This window comes from Astyanax mexicanus, chromosome 1 (genome assembly GCF_023375975.1).
Source record: "Astyanax mexicanus isolate ESR-SI-001 chromosome 1, AstMex3_surface, whole genome shotgun sequence".
Taxonomy (NCBI): domain Eukaryota; kingdom Metazoa; phylum Chordata; class Actinopteri; order Characiformes; family Acestrorhamphidae; genus Astyanax; species Astyanax mexicanus.
Window position 1 is genome coordinate 40,596,984 of NC_064408.1, and position 24,165 is coordinate 40,621,148.

At 37.6% G+C, this 24,165-nt stretch overlaps 1 protein-coding gene across 17 annotated transcripts in view; it reads right to left on the reverse strand.

Annotated features, from left to right (window-relative positions):
* Positions 1 to 24,165, reverse strand: part of ptprk (protein tyrosine phosphatase receptor type K) — a 206,385-nt gene that overhangs the window by 65,685 nt on the left and 116,535 nt on the right. For all 17 annotated transcript variants that reach the window (XM_049478680.1, XM_049478698.1, XM_049478763.1 and 14 more), the window contains 3 exons: positions 4,701 to 5,003; positions 2,399 to 2,508; positions 995 to 1,196 (listed from right to left, as the gene is read on the reverse strand). In XM_049478680.1, coding sequence (XP_049334637.1) covers positions 995 to 1,196; positions 2,399 to 2,508; positions 4,701 to 5,003 — 615 coding nt within the window. The remainder of the gene's footprint in view (positions 1 to 994; positions 1,197 to 2,398; positions 2,509 to 4,700; positions 5,004 to 24,165) is intronic.

Consider the following 24,165-nt stretch of genomic DNA (forward strand, 5'->3'; position numbering starts at 1 on the left):
CTGTTCTCAATTGGTTGTCTTGTTAGAGCGCAGAGTGAGCTTGTGTTAGTATATAGAGTGTGTGTGGGTGTGTGTGTGTGTGTGTGTGTGGGAGGGGTTTGTGGGGGCTGAAAGGTTTCATACAGAGAACAAGTGTAAACACCCTCCCAGCTGGGGGCAAGAACACACACACACACACACACACACCAGTGGGGAGTGTCTCTGTGTGCCATTAATCAGAAGTTTGACAAACATGTAAACATTCCCTGCTAATGAGAAATACACACAAATACGCAAAACACACTAATAATGCGGCCCATACATTGTTATACAATTTTTATATGCATTGTTAAGCAGCTTGTTGAATGTCTACCAATCTTTGCTTCTTACCGCACCATTTCTGGTTCACGAAATTTGCCTAATTTTGAACCAGTTTGCCTCGTTTCCACCAACAAAAGTAGGTTCCGGAAGCAGGAACATTTGTTCGCAGCGAGAACTGAAAAATCCTTGGTTCTTCAGAGCGAACTGTGACTGCTTCTGGTCAACACCACTGTGCAACACCCTACATTAATGACATATGATGTAAGGTTTTTGACGATTTTACTAAAACTATACTATACTATATACTAAATTTTACTAAATCGACCACAAAAAATTCTTATCGTGACAGGCCTACTATCAAAGATAGAAACAGCCGAACATGGGATTTAAATAATATTTAAAGGTGTAGAACATTGTCCTTTAAACATAAAAAGGTGCTGCTATTTAGTGTGGAAATAGGTAATCTGTTGTATTTAGGCACTTTTGGAGACATAGGCTGAGGTGAGTGTTTGTTAAACTCTGTAAGTGACCCAGTATCCTTCTCCAATTGTGTTTATATCCCCAATACTTTGTGTACTTAACCAATTTGTGAACAATTTGTCGAGAAAGAATATTTGGAGTCGACTAATTTCTATAATTGACACTGTCGATAGTATCGACTAATCGATGCAACCCTAACACACAGAGCCAGTACCTGATATATTAGTGGTGATGTTGATGGTGGTTGGGAGTCCGAAGCCCTTGCTGGTTCTAGCTCTGATGAGGAACTGGTAGGTGGTTCCCGGGTGGAGCTGAGAGAAAACATGGTGGGAGGCGTTCCAGGGTAACGACACCATCACCGGGGGGCGCAACAGCGGAACTGAGGGGTCAAACGAACGCACGCTGCTGTAGCTGATCTGCAGATAAACACACACACAACCACACACTATGAGCCCACACTCTCCTCTTTTTAATTAGCTCATGTAGTTTAGCAGCTCTCATAACAAAAAGCTTATGGCTTATTTTTTGGTAATTCTCACATTCTGGAGGTTTATACATTAAAATAGTATTGATTTATTGGCAGTGTCTTTTTATATACATGTTTTTATTGTATGTATATTTTATTAATCAACAATTTAATAAGACCAAGTATCAGTCAGGTTCTAATGTAAACACACAGACAGACAGCCAGCCAGACAGACACACACACACACGGCCTATGCTGACTAAAGCACCAACACAATTACTGCACTTAAACATTAGCCTTCCACAGAGAATAAGAGATTTATTACCACAGTAAAACACGTATACACACACACACACACACACACACACACACACACACACATTATCAAGGCTTTTATACATATGCGATACACATATTAGAAACAGATATTGGATACTGGTTGCATACAGGCATGATAACAAAAGGGTTCCCTGCTTTGTACTAAATTAAATTTTTAATAAATGGTAAATGGTTTTATATAAGCTTTATTTCCTATAAAAAATATAAATGTATATTTATAAATATAAATGTTCGATTTACTAGTGAGCAGCATATAGGCTAACAAAAGCAAACCTTTCCAATTAAATGATATATAAATAATTTTAAAACCCACCAGAGACCCCAACAATCTCTGCAGCCTTTCTCTACGCTGTATTAAGCTGAACAGAGTCCCTGTAAATCAGCAGGAATTTAACATAAAGACCAGAGAAGCCTGAAACTTATCTCATGCTTCTCTGGAACGCTTGAATGCGGAGCTAAAATCCACTGAACTGAGAACACGTCTCAGACAAACACCTGCTCTCTGATTGGCTCAACTTTTTAATGCACTGTGCGACTGCTGATGGACCCGACGCTTCCCATTGAAAATGAAGGGAATACAATGTTGTCCGCTGATGCGTCAGATCAGTGTTGGATTAATGCTGCATTACGATGTGTGTGGTGTAACAAAGTGCAAATAATAAATAATAACCTCAGAATCTGAAGCTCACAAACACACTCCCTGTATTGACCTTAGAAATACAGCCAACCTGGAAAAATGTGAACACACACACACACACACACGCATCCACACACACACACAGATACACACTAAAGAGTCTCAGACAGTATTACCTCATACTGTGTAATGATCCCATTGGGCTCCAGAGGCTCTTTCCAGTGCAGAAAGATTCGATCCTCAAACGGAGTTGCTTTTAGAGAGGCGCTGGGAACAGGGCCAGGAACTAGTATAGAGAGAGAGAGAGAGAGTGAGAGAGTGAGAAAGAGAGAGTTAAATGCACTGTAAGTACCACTGTAATATCACTTTACCTCTGCTGCATGTGTTTGTGTTAGTGTGTGTTTACTTACTGTAAGCATTCTGTAGACAAAAAGCATTAATGGACCACTGAGACACATAATAAGCACTTTGTGCTGGCTTTCACATACCTGTGTCTACTTAGGGTAGTCTCTGCCTGTGTGCATGTATGTGTGTGTGTGCATGTGTGTGTGTGTGTGTATGTGGTGGGGGTAACAAGTTGTTTGCCACAGTCCTGATAGCGTAACTTGAGCTGATGTAGCTCTTATAATTCTAAAAGAAAAAAGTATCATAACAGGACAGAACATTAAATAATACACATACATGAAGCTTAGCATGAAACAAGGGATTGGTGTTGTGTACCATGACTTTTGCCAAGTCTCATGGACATAATCCATGTCCTACATTAAATGTGGATGTGATTTATACTGTATATTCTAGCCAGATGCCACCGGTCACGCTCATTATCACCCACTGTGGAAATCATGTCCACTATAGGTGGTGGTAATGTCTTCTATGAGATATATAGAATGTTTAACAGCTTATGAATTGGAATGACCCTTCCATCTTTAATCCACTATCAGGTTTCAACAACATTGAATTAAGTGCTCATCTCCCTCACAAGATAACATCTCAGCACTTGTACAAGTGTCACAAAGTGTGGGCGTTCCCAAGCAGACCCCAGAGGTAACACTTCATGATAACATGATTTACATGCCGCTGTTCAATTACTTCTAGAATGTACCTGCAGACTGAAATGATTACTTGTTAGCTAAGCCGCTAATAAAGCTAACAAGTAATTGGAGCCTATGTGCACCAACTAGCTACCAATTATCTCAAACTTAACGATATGATTGGCTCTTAAGCCCTGTCCGGACAGGATTAGTTTCTCAGGGGGACGTCTGTGAAAAATATTTCACACTTCTACTCTTGCATCCGGACTGCAACTGAAAAAACAGGAGGACCAGTGAGTTTTTAGGATTTCTTAGTCACATGACATCATGTTCAGTAGCTCCTCTATTTCTGGTGTTTTTTTTACGTGGATCTCCGTGGAAATGCGCATCCAAAGTGTAATTATGGTGCATGGCAATGGACAAAAAGCTATTTTATTAAACGTGGGGACACAAAACTCAGAGATGTGGATCCTGACGGGAATAAAATAACGGACGACCACTGTATGTAAATCATTTGCATTAAAAATAAATTGCATTTTCTATTGTCTTCTTCATTTCCTTCCACTTTCATTTAATTTCCCTGGTCTTCTACTTGCTTTCCTATTTTCAATTTTTTTCTAGATTCCTCTGTCTTTTTCTTTTCTCCTTTTTTCTCTTTACTTCTTTTTCCTTTGTCCTCAATTTTGTCATGCGTTCCCTTATTTTCAATTTTCCTTACTTTCATTGTCCCTTTCTCCATCTCTTTGTATCCTTTTCACTGTGTGTGTGTGTGTACAAACAGTGCTCAGGGGTGTTTTATGGAGCTTCAGTTTTCGGAGATAATGCATCCTGGGAAGCTTTTCACACACTCCCTTGACACACACACACACACACACACACAGACACCTGTTCTCGGAGTAGAGAGGATGAAGTGTGTGCTTGGGTCATGTGACTGAAACAGACAGCCTACAGCCCTGAGGCAACACAAATGTCTGCTTTCAGCTACACACACGCGCGCACACACACACCCATACACACACACACTATTCATAATAATGATGATGAAACAGTTGGCTGTTTAAAGAGGAAAAGATGTCAAAACCAATCTGGGTTTTTGTTTCCTGTCCAAAAAAAAGACAGTAATAAAAGAAAAAAGAAGGACAACAAAAAATAGTGAATAAATAAAAAAGAAACAATGAAAAAGAAAAGAACAAGTTAAAGAAAGTGATCAAAAGAAAAACAAAAGGTAAAGTTAAGTTGTTTAGTCACCTCTATTAGATTTGCTCCTGTAGTTTCTTATACTGTTTGATGACTATCTGTTGGTTTAGGTGTGCAGTTAGCACTATGCTAACTGGTGTATATAATCTTCTACTGCTTGTTAGCTACATTAGCCTCATAGCTACAGAATAAAACTAAACAAAACAAAATAATAATTGTGTTTGTGTGTGTGTGTGTGTGTGTTTCTCACCGTCCTCCTCGGTCTGTATGACGGTCTCCTCACTCTCCTTGCGCCCCTCTGGATTGGTGAGGATCATTTTGAGGCTGATGTTGGTGTTGGGGGGCAGGTGGTCCACCACGTGTCGGGGGGCTTTGGGGTCCATGTCCAGGCAGTCGCTCTTGGTCAGGTTCCTGCTGGTGAGGTAGTGGTAGCAGATGGTGACGTTGAAGGTGTGGCAGCGGGTGATGTTGTAGCCCAGAGACTCCCAGTCCACAGCGATGAAGCGAGCCTGAGTCTCAGCGATCTTCAGGGTCTTGGGGGTCCGCATCGGTTCTGATGGTACACACACACACAAACACAGGCTTAACATTAATGACCAGAACAAAACATAAGAGCTGAGCAATAATGACCACGCCATGACTGTACTGATCCCAGATGCAAACTTGAACCTTTCCAACAGCAATACAGAGAATAAATAAAGGAGGAAAAAGGAGAAAAATAAAAGATTAAAAGGGGGAAAAGAAAGAGGAAACTTAAAATTGGAAAAAAGTGAAATAAAAATATGAAGAGAGGAAAAACAAGGTTATGAAACAAGAAGTAAGAAAAACTTTTCCAGGAAACAAAAGAAAAAAGGAAGCAATGGTGCACATGAGGAAAAGAAAGAAAACAGATATTTTAAAATGAGAAAAGACAGAACATGAAAGCATGAGGAAATTAAAGAAAGAATGTAAGAAATGAAGGAATGAAAAAGGAAGAAAGGAAGGAAGATTGAGTAAAAACCAAGAAAGATGTAAAGAAAAAGAAAAAAAATGAAAGAATGAAGATGAAAAACACAAGAAGTAAGAAAAACAAGGAAAGAAGGAAGGAAGAGAGGAAAAAATATTAAAAATCAAAAACACTAAGGAAGAAAGTAGATATGAATGAGAAAAAACAAACAACAAAACACGAAAGGAAGAATGTGAGGAAAGAGTGGAAAAAAAGTCGGTCAAACTACCAGTCACTAATCATTCATAGAAAATTACAGCATGATTTTACCCCCCAGCATGACTCCCTTCCCCCATCCACACACACACACACACACACAAACACTCGCACTATCAGCTCTGTGCGCGGAGACGTTTGAAGGGTCTTGTCGGTGAAGATCCTCAAACCTCTCTGCTGCTGTGGCAACGCCATGCTGTTGACAGCCAATCAGCATCTGATCTGGTGTGATAACCTTTTAATATGACAGCCGTGTTCCGCTTTTATCAAAGCCCGCGGATCAGACTGTGCCGGGATCCGAGTCTGACGGCTGTAAACAACCCGCCTGCCTGTTTACCCACGCTTCCACACACCTCCGCCAGGGTTAAATTTAAACCTCCCTCCCTCCTTCCCTCTCTTCACTCGCTCATTATTATTCATCATTTCATTTCATCATTTTAAACACATTCTTAACAAGGGAAAAGTTAAATTCTGTTCATTGACCCTCTTTTTTATTTACAGTTATTAACATGAACACAGCATAATCATCATGTGTGTATGTACAGTACCAGTCAAAAGTTTGGACACACCTTCTCTTTCTTTTTTTAATTAATTTATTTATTTATTTATTTTTCTACATTGTAGATTAATATTAAAGACATCAAAACAGTTAAGGGACACATACTGAATCATGTAGTAAACAGTAAAAAATGTGTTTGCCCTCCACAATCCGCTGATCTAAACCTGATCAACTGAGATGTGTGATTTGAGGTGATTTGGGATGAGCTGGAGCTATTGTTCAGCTATTGTTCAGCACCTCCAGGAACTCCTTCATTAAGAAGTTGAGAAAACTATTTCAGGTGACACTCCCTCATGAAGACACTGAGATTAAAATACCAAAAGTGTGCAGATCTGTTGTCAAAGAAAAATCTGGCTACTTATTCTTTTTTTTTTTCTTTTTAACACTTTTTTTGCGTTTTCTTCTATAGCTTTAATGTATTTAATTAATTACATTTACAATGCAAAAAAAAATCATAAAAAGAAAGAAAACACACTTTTGACAAACTTTTGACTGGTACTGTATATACAGTATTTTTACATAAAAAAACCCACATTATTACATAGTGATAAAAAAAGTAAACTTATGAAGCTGCTTTTTGATTCACAGGGTTCTCCTTGCAGCTATTGTGTTCAAGGTGGTTGCTATGAGGTTGCTAGGTAGTTGCTATGGTATGTTCTTGATAAAAGCTTGACAGGTGATTTGCTATGGAGGTTATCAGTGGTTGCTTAGTGCTTGATAGGCGGCTATTATGGCATTTTTAAGGGTTGCTAGAACATTAGTGAGTTGTTTCTGTAGAACCCTGTGTGATTGGCACTATTGTTGTTCACACTTTTACTTTTATCCATTAGCTGGTTACTGTAGCGCGCTCAGCTAACCTCTCCGGACGGTGGACGATGTGGTCTTTTTTCTCCCTGTTTTGATTACCTCTGGATGCGGTTTGAGTGTTCACATTCTGATGGGTCCTCAAAATGGTTTGAAGTGAGTTTAGAGAACCTATGTTTTAATAAAAATATCAATATTTTGATGCATTCTGATGGATTTAGGATGCATATTAATGACAGGTGTCAATGGGACGTTACTGGTGTATTTATTTAAATCATCTTGATACAAATCTACAAACATATACAAACTATTTATTCATAATAGAAAACAAACAGGAAATCATCTGTTGCTATGTAACAAACTGAACATCCAGCTAAAACTATCCACCAGCCAGAATTACAAAATCAGCTCAAGAAATTCAGATGATTTTTGTATTAATATCACAAAAACTATGATTCACGTTAGCCCAAATAAATCATAAAAAGAACCATATTAATCATAGAATATATTTATTTTAGCTTGGGAAAAAACACACACACACAACTACTGCTGTAATCCAGATACATCTTTACACACACTCACTAACCCGCTCCCAGTGTAAGCTTTCTCCATCATCTCATGTTTTCCCGGCCAGCAAAAAGGCCCCCAGAGGGTTACCAGGCAACTGCACACATCCCATAATACTCTGTATCTGAGAGAGATACAGCACTGGAAGCAGGGTGAGGGAGAGAGTGTAAGTGAGAGTAGCAGAAAAATAGATTTGAAATTCCTGAACAGCAGTCAGGTTGAGTCCAGACTCTTCAGCATCCAGCTCTAAACACAGAGATCAAATTCTCAAACTGACTCAAACAATCCTCAACCCCCTCACTACCACCCACCCCCCCCCCCCACCATCTCCCTAAACACAACATCTCCTCTACACAACAGCACAAAAGTTCCACAGAATTCTTGAACATCAAAACTCTACTGACAGAATTCCCTAAAATTCTACACACAATCATTAAACCTTAAAATTCAACAGAATTCTTGAACATCAAAATTCTACAGAAAAAAGTCCTATACCTTAATAGTCTACACACATAATTATTTAACTTCAAAACTCTATAGAATTATTGAACCTTAAGATTCCATACACAATTATGAAACATAAAAATCTGTGAATATTGATATTCGACACATGTAGTAATGGAACCTAAAAATTCTACAGAATTTTTGAACATTGAAATTCTACAGAAAAAAATACTGAACCTTAATAGTCTACACACATAATTGTTTAACTTCAAAAGTCTATAGAAATATTGAACCTTACACACATAATTATAAAACATCAAAATCTATGAATATTGAAATTCGACACATGTAGTAATGGAACCTAAAAATTCTACAGAACAATAAATTTGGCAAAATTACACAGAATTCTTGAGCCTCAAAAATCTACAAAAAAAGAAATGTTCAGCATCAAAAATCTGCATACATGAACCTTAAAATTCTACACACAATAATTGAACCTTGAAATTCATCAGAAATCTTGAATGATAAAATTATACAGACATAATGTCTTAAATTTCTAAACACGACTACTGAACCTCAGAATTCCACACACACTTTGTAAAAACTAAAATTATACAGACAGAAACGTTCAGTTCAATTAAACTCTACAGACAGAATTACTGAACCTCAGAACTGTAGACAGAATACCTAGGCCTCAAGAAAACACAATTTTAAAACTCTATAAATAAAACAAATCTACAAATACAATTCACAAAACTCACAAATCTGTAATAATCATTCAACTTAACTGAAATAATACAATTCTGGAAATTAAATTTTAACTACATCATTTCAGAGATCCACACAAACAATCTTAATAGTAAGCAAAAAAAAAAATCTACAACTTAGTTGACTAGAATCTCAAATTCTACACAGAAAAATAATCCTTGCTGGGAAGGATTATCTGTCAAATCTGTTATACTGGAAATTCCAACTAACAGACAAATAGACATTATTATTATTATTATTATTATTATTATTATTATTATTATTATTATATACTGCAGTGAAGGACTGTAAACTTTCAAATGAAAAACATGCATCTGTGAGCTTGTGTTTGTGCACACACACTCTCTGCAGTAGTTCACTCTACACTTGATTATGTTTCACCTTTTATCCTCTTCAGATAACCTCCAATAAATCAACTCCTCAGGAGGAAGGGGAGAGAGAAAGAGAGAGAGAGAGAGAGAGGTGGAATAATGATAGAAAGGCAAAAAAAAGCTACAGAAAATTAAATGGAAAAGAAAGGAAAGAATGAGAAAGAGGGAGGGAGGGAGAGAACAATAAAATAAGGCCTGAAACCTCTGCCCCTGATGGGACTGAGAGATAGAAAAGAAAGAGAGGGATGGAGAATGAGAAAAAAATTGAGAGAGAAATTAATTTTGCATTTTCTCCAGAGACAAATGAAACGCCTCACTGCAGCATCATATCCATTACACACCATCTCACTGCTCACGCCACAGCTTTCAATTAACACACACACACACAAAGTAATTCCAGCTGTTGCAGAATTCAGCATTTGAGCAAAAGGTAATCATTACATTGCAAATGGAGCAATACCATTACACAGACACACACGTAATTACATTATATATCTTATTTCCACATCCAAAAGTTTGTGCGAGATGTTAGCAGAGAAGGAATTGACTGCAGAGGACTACACACACACACACACACACACACACCATTTACAAACATGCACATGATCCCACATACCAACAAGCAGGTGCTGTGCTAGATCACGTATCACGTTCATACTGAAACTGTATGTAACTGCATGCAACTACTTTAAATGCGAGTAACTAAACTGCAAGTCACTATTTAAGTACATATAACTGTAACTACACATAACTATGTGTATGTGCCTGTGTGTGTTTGAGGAAATGTGATGGAGACACTTTCTGCCATACATCACCTCCAGACTGAGTGAGCAGCCTTTGATAGGGAGTGTGTTTTTTTTTTCCCTCAAGTGATGTTTTATTCATATGGAATGGAAGGAGAGATATTGAGTTTTTATTGTGTGTGTGTGTGTGTGTGTGTGTGTGTTATGAATTCAAATCCAGCGTCAGGATCAGAGTGTTATGAGGCTATGGAAAGGTTAATCTCTCTCTCGCTCAGATCTACAGTGGCGTGTGTGTATTAAGGAGCTGCAGCTTTAAACTGCTTCAGATTATCATAAACACCACTGAGAGAGGGAGCAGAGAGAGAGAGAGAGAGAGAGAGAGAGATGGATGGGAGAGAGTAACAGACAGAAGGAAATAAAAAGAAGAGAGCAAAAAAAAAAAGAGTGAAGAGAAAGAAAAAGTGAAATGAAACCAGAAAAAAATGGGGGAACAGAGTGGTAAAAGACAATGAGAGAAAGGAAAGAAGAGAAACAATGCAGAGACGAGAGAGGGAAAATGCAAAATGTCGTAAAAAAGAGAAAGAAGAGTAAGAAAGAGGAAAAGATGGAGAGACAGTCAGATGAGAGGAGAGAGAGAGGGAAAAAAGAGCAGTGTGTGTGTGTGTGTGCGTGCTGGAGGAGTGTAAGTGGTGGTAAATGCAGTCAGGTACGAGAGCTCAGTGTTCGTCCAACTGGCCTTTTTGAAATTCAAATAAGGCCGGTCTGCTGAAGCCCTGATAAGCAAACTAGGGCAGGAGCTCAAACACACACACACACACACACACACACACACACACACACACACACACACACACAGGATTATGGGTAATAAGGCCTATGAATTAATATCATTAATCTGCCGCTGGCCCACCCCAGCTCTGACCAGGTCAGTCTGGACACAGGTTAGCCTGGACACAGCACAGCGCTCAAAGGTCACAGGAAGCGATTAGGACACCAGCTGAGCAATTAAGATACTTACCTTCCTCATCAACATCTCTACAAACTCTACACTGGAAATATCCAGTGAAAGTGGCAGAAATTCAGAGTTTAATGGAGTTCATCAGGCCCACAATTCCAGAGGCTGATGGAATTCCACAGGAAAACCATTAGAATTCCAGATAAACATCAACAGGGGAACAGGGGTGTTGCCATGTTTTCCTTTTAATTCAGCAGGTCTCACCACTTTGTGGTGGTGGGGGACATTCAAAATAAGTAAAGATAAAGCTTAGTAAACATAATTGTAATTCTTAAAAAAATAATAATTTGAATTTAAAGTCAAACGAGCGCTGGACGTTATTAAACACAGATTTCTCCTGAAAACAGTTTATTTGGGTGATTAAAGTGCTTCTGTTTATTTGCAGTAAGCTTAGATTTCCAGATTTCCACTAAGCCTAGTTGCAGCAGCATTAGCATTAGCAGCTAGTGCTAGCCGCGGTGGAAGGGCTAGTGCTTAGTGCGGTTAGTGCCTAATGCTAATGCTGCTCTAGCAGTGCTAGTCGGGGTTAGCAGCAGATTATAGGCTGATAATACTCACCTCTGAACAGTCAAAGAGCTAGCCCTGTGGTTAGCGGCTAATGCTAATTATGCTCTAGCAGTGCTAGCCAGGGTTAGCAGAAGGCTACAGGCTGATAATACTCACCTCTGAACGGTCAAAAAGCTAGCGCCTAGCACAGTTAGCAGCCAATGCTAATACTACTCCAGCCTCAGTGCTGGAGAACTAAACTGAAACTCCTGTACAACACTGCACTTCAGTGGAGTGGCTTTACTGCTTCTTACAACTTGACTGGTAAAATTCATACATAAGGAGCACCTGATGATTTTTGGGAAAATTAAAGAATTTTAAGTGCGCCTTATAGTATGAAAAAAAATATTTAAAAAAGCGGTACATAAACAGCAGATTAAAATGATTTAACATAATAAGTTAATTAAAACAGTATAACAAAGCTTTAAAAATAATAACAACAACAATAATAACTGCATTTCCTTGTATGTACAGAAACTTTCACTTTTTCAATCTATGTGGTAAACTTTACACTTGGTAATCTTACTTTTGTGCAATAGACAGAATAAGATACCTGGTTTCTTGCCGATATTTACATTACATTTCCAGGGTTTCTTCAGAAACTGAGCAGCTGTAAGATTGATAATCTGTAATAAACATTCTTCCTCAGGCTTCCCACCTTTATATATATATATATATATATATATATATATATATATATATATATATATATATATATATATATATTTTTTTTTTTCATAATCTAAAGTCTCCAAATAAAGAACTACAGAGACATACTCCACAGAACAACTACAGAAACTCATAACCCTCAGCAGCGTAGTGATTCCTAACCGCACATGCATGAACACACACCGCTCTCCATCCATCTTCAGCGGCCGGGTTTATCTGCTGTTAATTCTGCTGCTGCACAAGCAGAGTGGAGAAATTCCTCTCTTCCAGTAATCGGCCGCATTCATCACCATAAAGCCGGTATGCTGAACATTTCTGCACCAGCGTCATTACATTCTACCCAACCGCCGCACAATTAATAACAAACCACACTATCACAAAACAATACTCCCCGGAGGAGCGAGCGAGCGAGGGATTTTCTCAAGCTACTACTAAACGACTGAAGCCAGAAAAAACAGAGTGAGAGAGTTTAAGGAGAGATTAAACAGGTCTGAATCTCACCATGACCTTTACTGCTAAACACGGTACAACTCAAACCCTTCACTGCTCACAGTAACAGCAGGAATCCAACTGAACCCGTCAGCTAATACACAACTACACAACTATCTAACAGTGATGTCAGTAACGAGTTACTCTATTCTGACCATATTTTTTTTTACTAGTACTATTTTAAATCCAGTAATCAGATTAAAGTTACTTTTCCAAGTAACTGTGTTACTTTTTGTATCTTTTCCTTAGTAAAAAGGTATTGTAGCTTCTAGCTGGATGCGTTAAAACAATGTATTCTGGGAAATGTAGTTTGGTCCACTCGTTTTATTTTCGTGTCATGACCAACAGGCTACAATCAATACCCAGTACTTTGCTTTAACCCAGTTTCTGCTGGAAAGTAACTTAAGTTTGGGTTTTACCCCAGAACTGGTGGTAGAGAAAGTTTAACTCGTTGTGGCTCACGGAGTTATGGTAGAAACTAGCTCCCCAAAGCATTGTGACCACGGTCGAGAAGCGGCAATTAGGATAAAGAAACACAGACGTCACTGTATTGCTGAAACTGTCAGCTGCAACGCCGCTAATTAGCTAACAAGCCAAAACAATCACTTAGGATAAACACACACAATAACATGGAGGGAAAGGGGGTTGTCCGCAACTGCCGAATGTAACTAATAAAATAAACTTGAAAAGTAACTTAGTTACTTTTAAAACCAAGTAATTTTTCAAAGTAACTATGCCATCACTTCTAGCTAACTAGCTAACAACATAACTTATTTATTGACCAGCTAACTTATTCACCAGTCAGCTAAACTAATCTGCTAACTAGCTAACTTACCAGGTAAATGCTAGCAATCAAACTAGCTAGCAAGACAGCAGGGTAACTAACATACTGGCTCACCAAAATAGCTAACTAAAGAACAGTAGATATACTGAAGAAGTTGATATACTTCATTATGGCAATATAATACTCTGAAGTAATCTATCAGCTCTTTAATACAAACTGTGTAGATTTTTAATAAACAAATTGGATCTATTGAACTCTGAGCCAGCTACACTCTTCTTGATTTCATAACTCAGGATCAGAATGACCTACAGACATTATACACATAATAACTGAATATTTGAAATGTCAACCTGTTATCAACCATTAAAAAAGTCTCCACAAGGGCTCAAAAACAACATATTACATAGTTAATATCAGCACACTCTAAAGCTATATGTTTTGCAGCAATTAAATGCCTCGTTTTGCTCTTTTTTAGTCTTTTTTGGAGAGATAGGAAGGCACAAAAACTGGAGTTTCGACTACAATTATAAGCCACCACTGGATAAGGTTACTTGCTCTCCTTGAGGACTCAAATTTCACAATAAAAGTCCTGAACCCAGATAACAATAATAAGTACACAACTAAAAAACTAACTAAACAGTTTAAACTAAAATATATATATTTTTATTTATGTGGAATACTATCAATTAAAATGAAGAACTTAATATAAATATCAACACAAATAGCTACAAACACCCTCACAGTGTAATCATCAAACTAACTATCCACCAACTAAAATACACAACTAAAGTGACAGAGAGAGAGAGAGAGAGAGAGAGGGGCTGAGGAGAGGGAGAAAAACAAACAAACAAACAAACAAAAAACAAAAAAAAAACAACAGAAACTAATATGTGGGAAACATAACAGTAGCCTTGATGGACTAACAGAGTTGTGAGCAGCAGGACAGGTGTATGTGTGTGTGTGTTCCAATCAGGACATGCTGTAAACATCCTGTAGCTAAAAACCGGTGTGTGTTTACGAGCTGCCAGCCTTGGAGGATGCACGTAAACAAACCGTCCGTCTGTTTGTGTGTGTGTGTGTGTGTAAGAGAGAGAGAGAGAGAAAGAGACATGGTGCAGATGTGTATTACAGGAGACTGCTTTAAACGCCACAGGACATCAAATGTAATGAAGCATTTCTTTACCTCCTACTCCACTGTGCGAGTCTAAGTGTGTGTGAACAAACACTAGATAACGCAGTGTGTGTTTGTGTGTCCTCAGTGCTGGAGGACAGAGTCCATGTTCATTACGGGATTAAAAAAAAGCGTGAAAAAAGTTTAAAATTAGGCTTCTATCAGACTGGAGTCTGCATCAATTTACACAAATTCATCTGATCCTCGCAGAATTCACCACAACATTCTGTCTGATCAGCCTGCTCCTTTAATACAACCAAAGGGAGGACCACCAATCAACAACCTAGCTATCACCTGGGAAACCCTATCAACCACCTTGATTACTATAATAATATTTAAATACACACACCAATCTTGATGCTGGTCACTATTGGAAACTCTGATACTATTACTGATCTGCATTCAGTAAAAGCAATATTACGTAGCATTTTTTTTTAAATAGTAGCTTCAAAATCCTTGGCTGCTCCACTGACCTGTAATAATGACAATAAAATCTGTATTTGCCAATTGCTAACGACACTATGTAACTTGTGACCTTTTGCAAAAACCCAGTAAGACTGCATACCTAAAATCATATTTGTGCAAACTCCAGAAATATTACTTACCATCTCAGTCTACTTGTTTCATACCTTTTTAGCTGACAATTGTGCATCTCTCAGCTTGTCCAGGAATGCATGTGCAAAATGTAAAGTCCTTGAGTGGAGGTTCGAAATGCTACAAATTGCACTACTATTTTTTCCCCCACATGTTGATTAAACAGGACTAGTTCTGCTCTTTATGATAAAACACGTAGTTGATCAGTATACTGATGACATCATCAACATATTTAGAAATGTATATTTTTTATTGTGGCAGGACGAAATGTTATCCACCATGTGAGTTGGCAGAGCAACCACTTGACAAAACAAATCAAATACCACAACAACCACTTTGAATGTAAAAAAAAAAACACTTAGCAGCCACTTGTGATAGCATAGCAGCCACCTAGCTTCTTCCTAGCGATTACCTAGAATACCACAGCAACAACCTTGAATATACCCAAGCAAAATAACCATAAACAACCTTAAAGGTAAAAGGAGCCACATATAGAAACCCCAGAAACCACTAAGAATAGATTAACCCCCACTGTAAACACACATAAAAACAACCATCAAGCAAAAATCTAAAACACCAAAGCAAAAACTTAGAATAGCATTGGAACCACCAAACAGAACTTGAGCATTATTCTGGAATACCACAGCAATGACAGACCATTTCAGTTTCTGAATCACTTGAACAACATTTCTCCCAAATTTCATGAGAAATGGCCGAAATAACAGATAAAGATGCAGAGCTTTTCTCAAATAATGCAAACTCAAAGTTTTAAGAGTTCAGAAATCAATAGTTGGTGGAATAACCCTGGTGGTTTTTAATCACAGTTTTCATGCATCTTGGCATGTTCTCCTCCACCAGTCTTACACACTGCTTTTGGATCACTTAATGCACTCCTGGTGCAACAATTCAAGCTGTTCAGCTTGGTTTGATGGATGGTTGTGATCATCCATCTTCTTCTTGATTATATTCCAGAGGTTTTCAATTTGGTAAAATTGAGGAAAATCACCATTTTTAAGTGCTCTTTTATTTTTTTCCCCCCCAAAAAAAAGCAACCTGTATAGCAACATATTGGGACTTTCTTCAACAGACAAAATAGCTTTATATCTACTGATATTAAGTTACTATAATAACATAATTCACACAAACATTTAATAATTTATAAAGTGACTGTATTGGAGATTGAGGTGTTTTTTTTCAGGCAGAGCAGTGAATAAGGCTCAGTTAGATACAACCCCGTTCCATCTGTCTCTGTGCTTCAGGGCTCAGGTCGGGGTGGGGTGAGGGGGTGATGTCGGAAGAAGCTGCCGATTGAAAACGTTTTGCGTTCTGTGGACGGACCCTCGGTCAAGTTAAGCTGAGGAAGATAGCGCCAGAGTTTCCAATCATCATTAGGAGATAGAGGAAGCTCCTTTAATCGCGTTTCTGACCGCAGGCCTGATCCAAATCAATAAGCCGCACTCATATCTCCAGCAAATTCAAAGTGCTGAGCATTTATGTGGGTATGTGTGTGTGTGTGTGTGTGCCTGTCAGTCTTCACACTCTCTTTGCTCCTGCTTCTCCAGAGATGCTAATTTCCCCCAATGTTTATCAGGCAACGCATGCTTTCGTACCCACAAGGCTTTTCACCTTGACAGACAATTATAATTAGCGATCACGTCCATCCAATCAGGCGTCCCGCTGCCTAAGCAGAAGAGTGGAATTTTTCTGACCGCAACTGAAAGCACTGCCCAGGGGCGGGTCGACCCCTGACCCACACACCAGCAGACCGGGGTTCATTAACGCAACGAAGGGCGGGTTAATTGAAAATTGGCCTGATAAAGGTGTGTGTGTGTGTGTGTGTGTGGGAGTGTGCGGGTTCCTTGCTAAATCAGCACATAGGGGACAAATACTTCACCATCAGAATTAAATTACCTGCACTCTACTTTACACCCGGGGCACACACACACTAACACAGGGTAAAATGTAAAACAACTATAGATAAACAAGGTCTAGCGGAACATGTTTTTAGCTATGTTCTCCTGTTCTAACTACCATCTAACTACTGTATTTTTCCAACTAAAACACATTTCAGCATGTTCAGTTCATCACTGTATAGAATACCACAGCAACAACCTTGAATGTACCCAAGCAAAAAAAAACAATATCAACTTCAACTATCTTGAAGGTCAAAAGAAACACTTAGCAATACTCTAGCAACCATTTAGAATAGCTTAGAAAAAAGATTAGCTTATATGATGAGCACTAAAGAAAACTGTTGAGATTTTTAAAAAGTGTTTTAGAAAAGTGTTGAGTTTAATGGTTTAGCTGGTTTTCAACCATGACCAGCCTTACCAAGCTTTTCAACCACCAATAATGACCTAACAAAACCTAGCTTGTTGACCATTATAACCATAAGGACCAAAATCAAATGCACTATACATTAAGCTGGTTAAGAATAGGTTAGCCAGCTAGATTACCAACATAAAGTTTTTTTCACCTGGGTGATTAGCTTTTCAACCACTTTAACCATCAAAGAAACTAGCTTACACCATCCAAAACCAACTACCAGCAAAAACTGTTTTTTAGCTGTTTTTTTTTTTTTTTTTTTTTTGCAGGGTGATGTCTGCAAATAAAATGACCACAATATTCTAACAACCAGTCTGACCAAACTAGTCGACCAGCTATTCTGTTCGACACCTGGTTTTCTCATGCCATTAGACTTAGACATGCCATCTCAATACATCTACAGTTAAAAACGATGAGTTTCTTTGATTTTACCAAATGAAAAACCTCTGAAATATAATATAATATAGGAAGATGAATGATCACAAGCCACAAAACCAAGCTGAACTGCTTGAATTTTTGCACCAGGAGTGGAATAAAGTTATCCAAAAGCTGTGTGTAAGACTGGTGGAGGAGAACATGCCAAGATGCATGAAAACTGTGATTAAAAAACAGGGTTATTCCACCAAATATTCTCATTTCTCTCATTCTCTCATTTCTGAACATTTGTTTTCTTTGCATTATTTGAGGTCTGAAAGCTCTGCATCTGTTTTTGTTATTTCAGCCATTTCTCATTTTTGCTTGTTTCCCCAGCATAAAGTTTTCATTGGCAATGGACTAGGGATGCACCGTTATGGGAATTCTGGGCAGATGAAAGGAGTCCACTGAGAAATTATTTTTTCACATCAACTGGTCTTAACATAGACTGTTTACGGCTTTAAACTCTCTTTTTCAATGATCAATTTTAATAATTAACAGGTTAAATAAAAACAATAGATGTATTGACAATAAAAAAGAAAAAAATTGCCTTCATTCAATTAATTTTGAAGTAGCACAGCCAGTGTTGCTTGGTCCTTTTCTGGCATACAATAAATACCTCAGCAAGTATCAGTTTGAAATATCTACACATCGGCTGGTGCAGATGATTCTAATAAAAAAACAATTATTGTTTAATACTGATATAATTCTGGTTTTATCGTGCATCCCTAAGATGGAGGTTTCTTAGACCAGCTTAGACCACCTGAAACCAGCTTGCAGTAAAATCTGATCTCAAGCTTTAGTTTTCAGCAGGAATCTTAAAGTATTGATTGTTTTCCTTTGTTGGACAACAATCAATACTTTTAATAAATAAATGTTTATTTATTGACGTGCATACATCTGCAAGTGCATGTCAGTAATTCTACCTGCCTCAGAGTGTGTTTTTGGTTGGATAATTGGATAATTGTCAGTAAAAGCCTGTTTCCAGTATAACTAATGTGAGCAAATTAGCCTTGTCAGATCCTGCTGATAAATCAAGCCAAGAGAGAAGAAAGAGGAGAAATGATCTGTAGACACATAGTCAATGGAAAGCAGAAGTGTCATGTGGTTTGAAGATGGAAGGAAACACCACTCAGCCAATTTAAAGGCATAGCGTCACACAGTAATGCTTAGGTAAACATCAATTATGTATGTTGACAGAATCGATAACATTAGGCAAACATATTGTTGTGACTCATCATGACTGCTATGGCCAAATACTGCATACGGAAGTACGATCTGACCTAAAAATCAGCAATACTATCTAGAATACAAGTGGCTGTATTTTTTGGCAATTATGACACAGAATGATGGTGCCACATGAAATAACCAGGGGTGAACTGTATACTATACATTATAGCACATATAATTTTATTGCACTTTTTCTAAAAAACTTTAAATATTATTTTTTCAATAACACACTATATAAAAGCTTTTTGACTAAGCGCAAAAATGTGTTTACTTCTTTCGGAATTTTAACATTTAAAATCAAGGTTAATTTCCTGAATCTCTACAATTGAACTTTTAATAAAACTAAAGTTCCACTGATTAAATCTTGACTAAAACAAAACAAAACACAACCAAAAAATGTGAATTTGAGGCAGCTCCAATTTACGCTACAGTAAAAAATGAAAACTAACCCTGAATGTAAAATTCTTATGAAAATAAATAAATAAATAAATAAACACTGCCAACAGGCCTTCAGATCCCCCAATAAAAAAGTATCATGTTAAAATGAGACATTGACTGTTGTTCTGTTCACCTGATATTCACTTAAAGGAGAACTCTGGTGTGTAATGGACTTGGAGTGTAACGAAATATGATAACAAATACATAGTTTTGTTGAATGGATCACCTCTGTTCACCCCCAGCATTCTGAAATACAGCACTTTTATCCAATGCTCCTAACAGACTTACAATGCTAGTGATTGGGGCATAGCTTTGCCCACGCAATTCCATGGAAATGCATAAAAATTGTAGACATACTTTCAGCAACAGCTGGAATTCATGCATTTCCACAAAACCCTTTTTGCAATCTGTTTCCCCGTCCTATCTATTTATTTGTGATTATCAAAATGGCCCAGAGAACTACCTCAAGTTACTGTGTGTATAAACAGGGTTTTTTTTTTATAAACTATCTGTGCACTTTTTTAAAGTTTTCAGTGCCTTGTTTTGAATTTCAGGACCCTCAGAATTCTACCAATAAAGATTTTTTTAAAGGTGTAAAAATAGAGATTTCTTTTTGCATGGGCAACACTATGCCCCTATCACTAGCAATGTAAGCCTGTTTGGAGCCTCAGCTAAAAGCACTGTATTTCAGAATGCTGAGGGTGAACGGAGGTGGGCTATTTGACAAACGTTTGTACTTGTTATCATGTTTTACTACAACACAAGCACATTTCACACCAGACTTCTCCTTTAAGCAACTAATAAGCTGAAATTAGCTGGTCTATGTTCTGTTCTAAGTATGTTCTGCACTAATCACAAGGTAGACTGTGTTTATTAATGTTAAAATTATATTTAATCCACTTTTTTTTTCTTTTTTTTCCAGATATATTTTTTGTAGATTTCACACATCCTATGATGTTGAACTGCCTCTAGGCACAAACGACCACCATAAACCACCAAAAAAAGATAAATTCCTCAAAAAGTCACCTCAAAAACTCTACACATCCCTTATCTCACACACTTCCTCCCTCTTTTATAAACACACACACACACATAGGCATGCACACACACAGGGATTTCAATTCAAGGCCTTCTGAGCTTAAGTGACTATTTTGGCTGTAATTACATTTTATTCAACTTATTCAAATGACTGAAGATGGACGTGCGACGCTAATGCTCTCTAGACGGACGCCTCAACAGAGACAGAAAGAGAGGACAGAAAAAAAGTGAAAGTGTGAGGGCAGGGAAAGAGAGAAATAGAGATAAAGAGATAAAGAGAGAAAGAGAGAAAGAGAGAGAGAGAGAGAGAGAGAGAGAGAGCTCTGCTGTGGTGTGATCAGTGTTGGGCACGTTACTTTGAAAAAGTAATTAGTTATAGTTACTAGTTACTTCTCCAAAAAAGTAACTGAGTTACTAACGGAGTTACTCCACTATAAAAGTAACTAGTTACCAGTAAAAGTAACTATTGCATTACTTCGCCCTGTAAAAATAAATAAATAAAGAATAAATAAAGAAAATAAATGATGTAATTACTATTATTATTAGAAAAATAACAAACAAAAATAAACCCAAAATGTTGACAAAAATATAGTCTAACGAATAAAAAAAAATAAGAAACGAAAAACTCCACAGGACCAAAGAAAATTACTAAGACATGTAATACTGAAAAAAAAACGGAAAAAACAAATACACGTCTGGGGATAAAAATTAAACAAACCAAACCACACTCAAAGAAATAAATGTATATATAAACAAAACAAAAGAATGGACAAAAACAACAATCCGTTAAAAAAACTCATTTAAATCCATTAAAAAACTCATTTAAAACAATCACAGGCTTTTTGCGCAGAATAATAAAAGTTTCGGTTAGTTTCAGTTTCAAATCATGAAAACAGCTCACCAAAACCTCAACCTATCCTTTATATTTGACAATATTTGATTAACTTACAGGTCCTTACTTATTTTTATTTAACTGAACTGAGTTGTAAATTATTTATAGCCTCGCGCTGAATTCAGCTCCGCGCTGCGAAAGAGAGAGAGAGAGAGAGAGAGAGGCGCAGCGCATTTTGCCTGATTTCTCTTTATTAATTAACAGTACATTTGTTGGCTTTAGTAAGTTTAATAACATTAATTTTAGTATACTTGTCAGATCTTATTTATAAAAACTTTTTTTAGAAGACAGAGGTTATTCTGCGCGCAATGCCGCGCCGCTGCGCCAAGCACCACTTTGCGTGCCTGACATTTCAGAGCGCTGGACGAGATTTTAATTCATGAATTAATATATTTAATATTTTAATAAATTTGCCCTGGTGATAAGAAACGAATGCTAACATATAGCGTTATATTTCTGTGTATTTCAAATGTTTTAAGTTTTATATAATTGACGGGCAGCACCACGCGCCAGATTGACAATGTGCTTTGTTTTTCAGATATAAAAGTGAAATTCAGTTAAATAGTTAACTAAAATAAATTTATGTTCAGTCAAAGTAATTTTCTCTTTTAATTTTCCATTTCAAAACTCCAGCATTTGAGTGAGAATAAGCATCTGTTGAAATTTTTAAACAGCAGAATGCCTAGTTACAGTTATTTAGTCTGTGTACTAAACATAAATATAAATCCTTATAACTGACAGAAATAAATATAACTAATAATAATTTATAGATACAGTGCAGATTTTTAAGTATATATATTTTTTCATAGTTGATTGCTGAAGGCTCTGGGTGTGGTTTATTTTTATGTGGTAAAGATGTGATGGTATGGAGTATTTTGGAGCGCAGGGTGAGCAATCGCGCTAAGCTTTTTTCCGCCGCCAAGATAAAAACACGCCAGAAATTTACCTCAACACACATCATTTCCAGACCACCACGCCCATCGGTGTTAATATATTCCAAAGTCCAACGCTATTTTAAGGATGCTTGCAAGGCCTAAAAATAGACTGTTGACGGGTGGCAAAGCGCCACGCTACACGCCTTGTGCGGGGTGTATGATAGGGCTCTTTGTCTGTATGCGCAAAGTTAAAAAAAAGTTCATTCAGCTGCTAAAGTAACGTGCAGTAACGGAGTGTCGAAAATGGTAACGGCGTTATAGTTACAGTCAGAGTAATTAGTTAGATTACTCGTTACTGAAAAAAGTAACGGCGTTAGTAACGCCGTTTATTTTAACGCCGTTACTCCCAACACTGGGTGTGATATCCTTGCCTCAGGCTAACACGCTAAAACACACATGGGGTTACACACTCAGACGAGTGCTGACATGATGTGACTTAACACTCGAGATGTGACGCTAACGGCTACTACTAAAGCGAGAACTGAAGCTTCTTATGACGCAACAAGCACTACGAACAGGAAGGTGTCACTTTAACCTTTTAACCTCCTTAACATTATCACTGTTTTTAGCTTGTGGCTACATGCTAAAGGTAATGCTAGCAATGATTGAATAAAGATGAATTTAGATTGCTGGCTAAAATGCTAAAGAAACACAAGAATGAAGAATTAAGGGGGCTCAGGTATCCAGTAGACTAAAGCATGGCCACTATGATTCGATGATTGCTGGTTTAAATCATGGATCATGCTGTTCTCGCTGTTGGAACCTCAGAGAGTCTGGGTGGCGCTGTGTGGCTCTTCCCCTAAACACTCCTAGTGTGATGTTGGAGTCTGTTAGCTGTTGTATTAGAGCTGGTTCTCTGCACTTTCCTCTGAGAATGTTGGCTACATCATGGCTGACTTCCTATTTATTAGAGCAGGCCTGTGCTTCTGTTATCTATTCTTGTGTTGGGGCATTACTAGTAATGTAAGAAGGACTAAAGGACAATTTATACTTCTGCTTCATATCTACGCCATATCCTATGTGTAGCTTACTCTGTAGCCTGACCCAGACAAACGAACACGAAGTCCAGCTGCATAGGGCACTCGCACAGGCTACGCCTTGAGCAACGTATTGACTCAATGCTGAATTATAAATCAGCCTTAAAGAGTAAACCTTAAAGTGGCATAATTGGCCTTGTAAACTAGGGAGATAAAAATTAAGAAAAATAAATAAATAAATTGATATTTAAAATCTAAACTGAATCTGATCATTCATTTTTAACCATCAAAAGATAAAAAAGCTGAATTTATGTTCTAACAACTAACATTAAAATTAGTAACACCATCACTAACGTTGGGTATACACTATATGACAAGCCATCTTTAATTTTACAACATACAACATCACATGAAATAAAAAAGGTACCATGGACCAAAGGTACCATACCTATAAAAAGCTATAAAAACCCTATAAAATGCTGCTGGGAACTTGGTCTTTGGTCCACCCATTCCTGGGACATGTGAGTGCCTGATGCAAACACACAAACACTAACTTTAACTAAAATTACACCCATAAAATATCTTACTCTCTATCACTAACGTCAGATGAAAATCACCCGAACGCATGCCTCTTAAAAAACATTGATGGGAGGAGGGAATCAACCATAACATTAATGACATCAATGAGCCCTGAAGCTACTCAAAGTCCCATGCAGCTCAGACAGCAGCAACACAATGAAA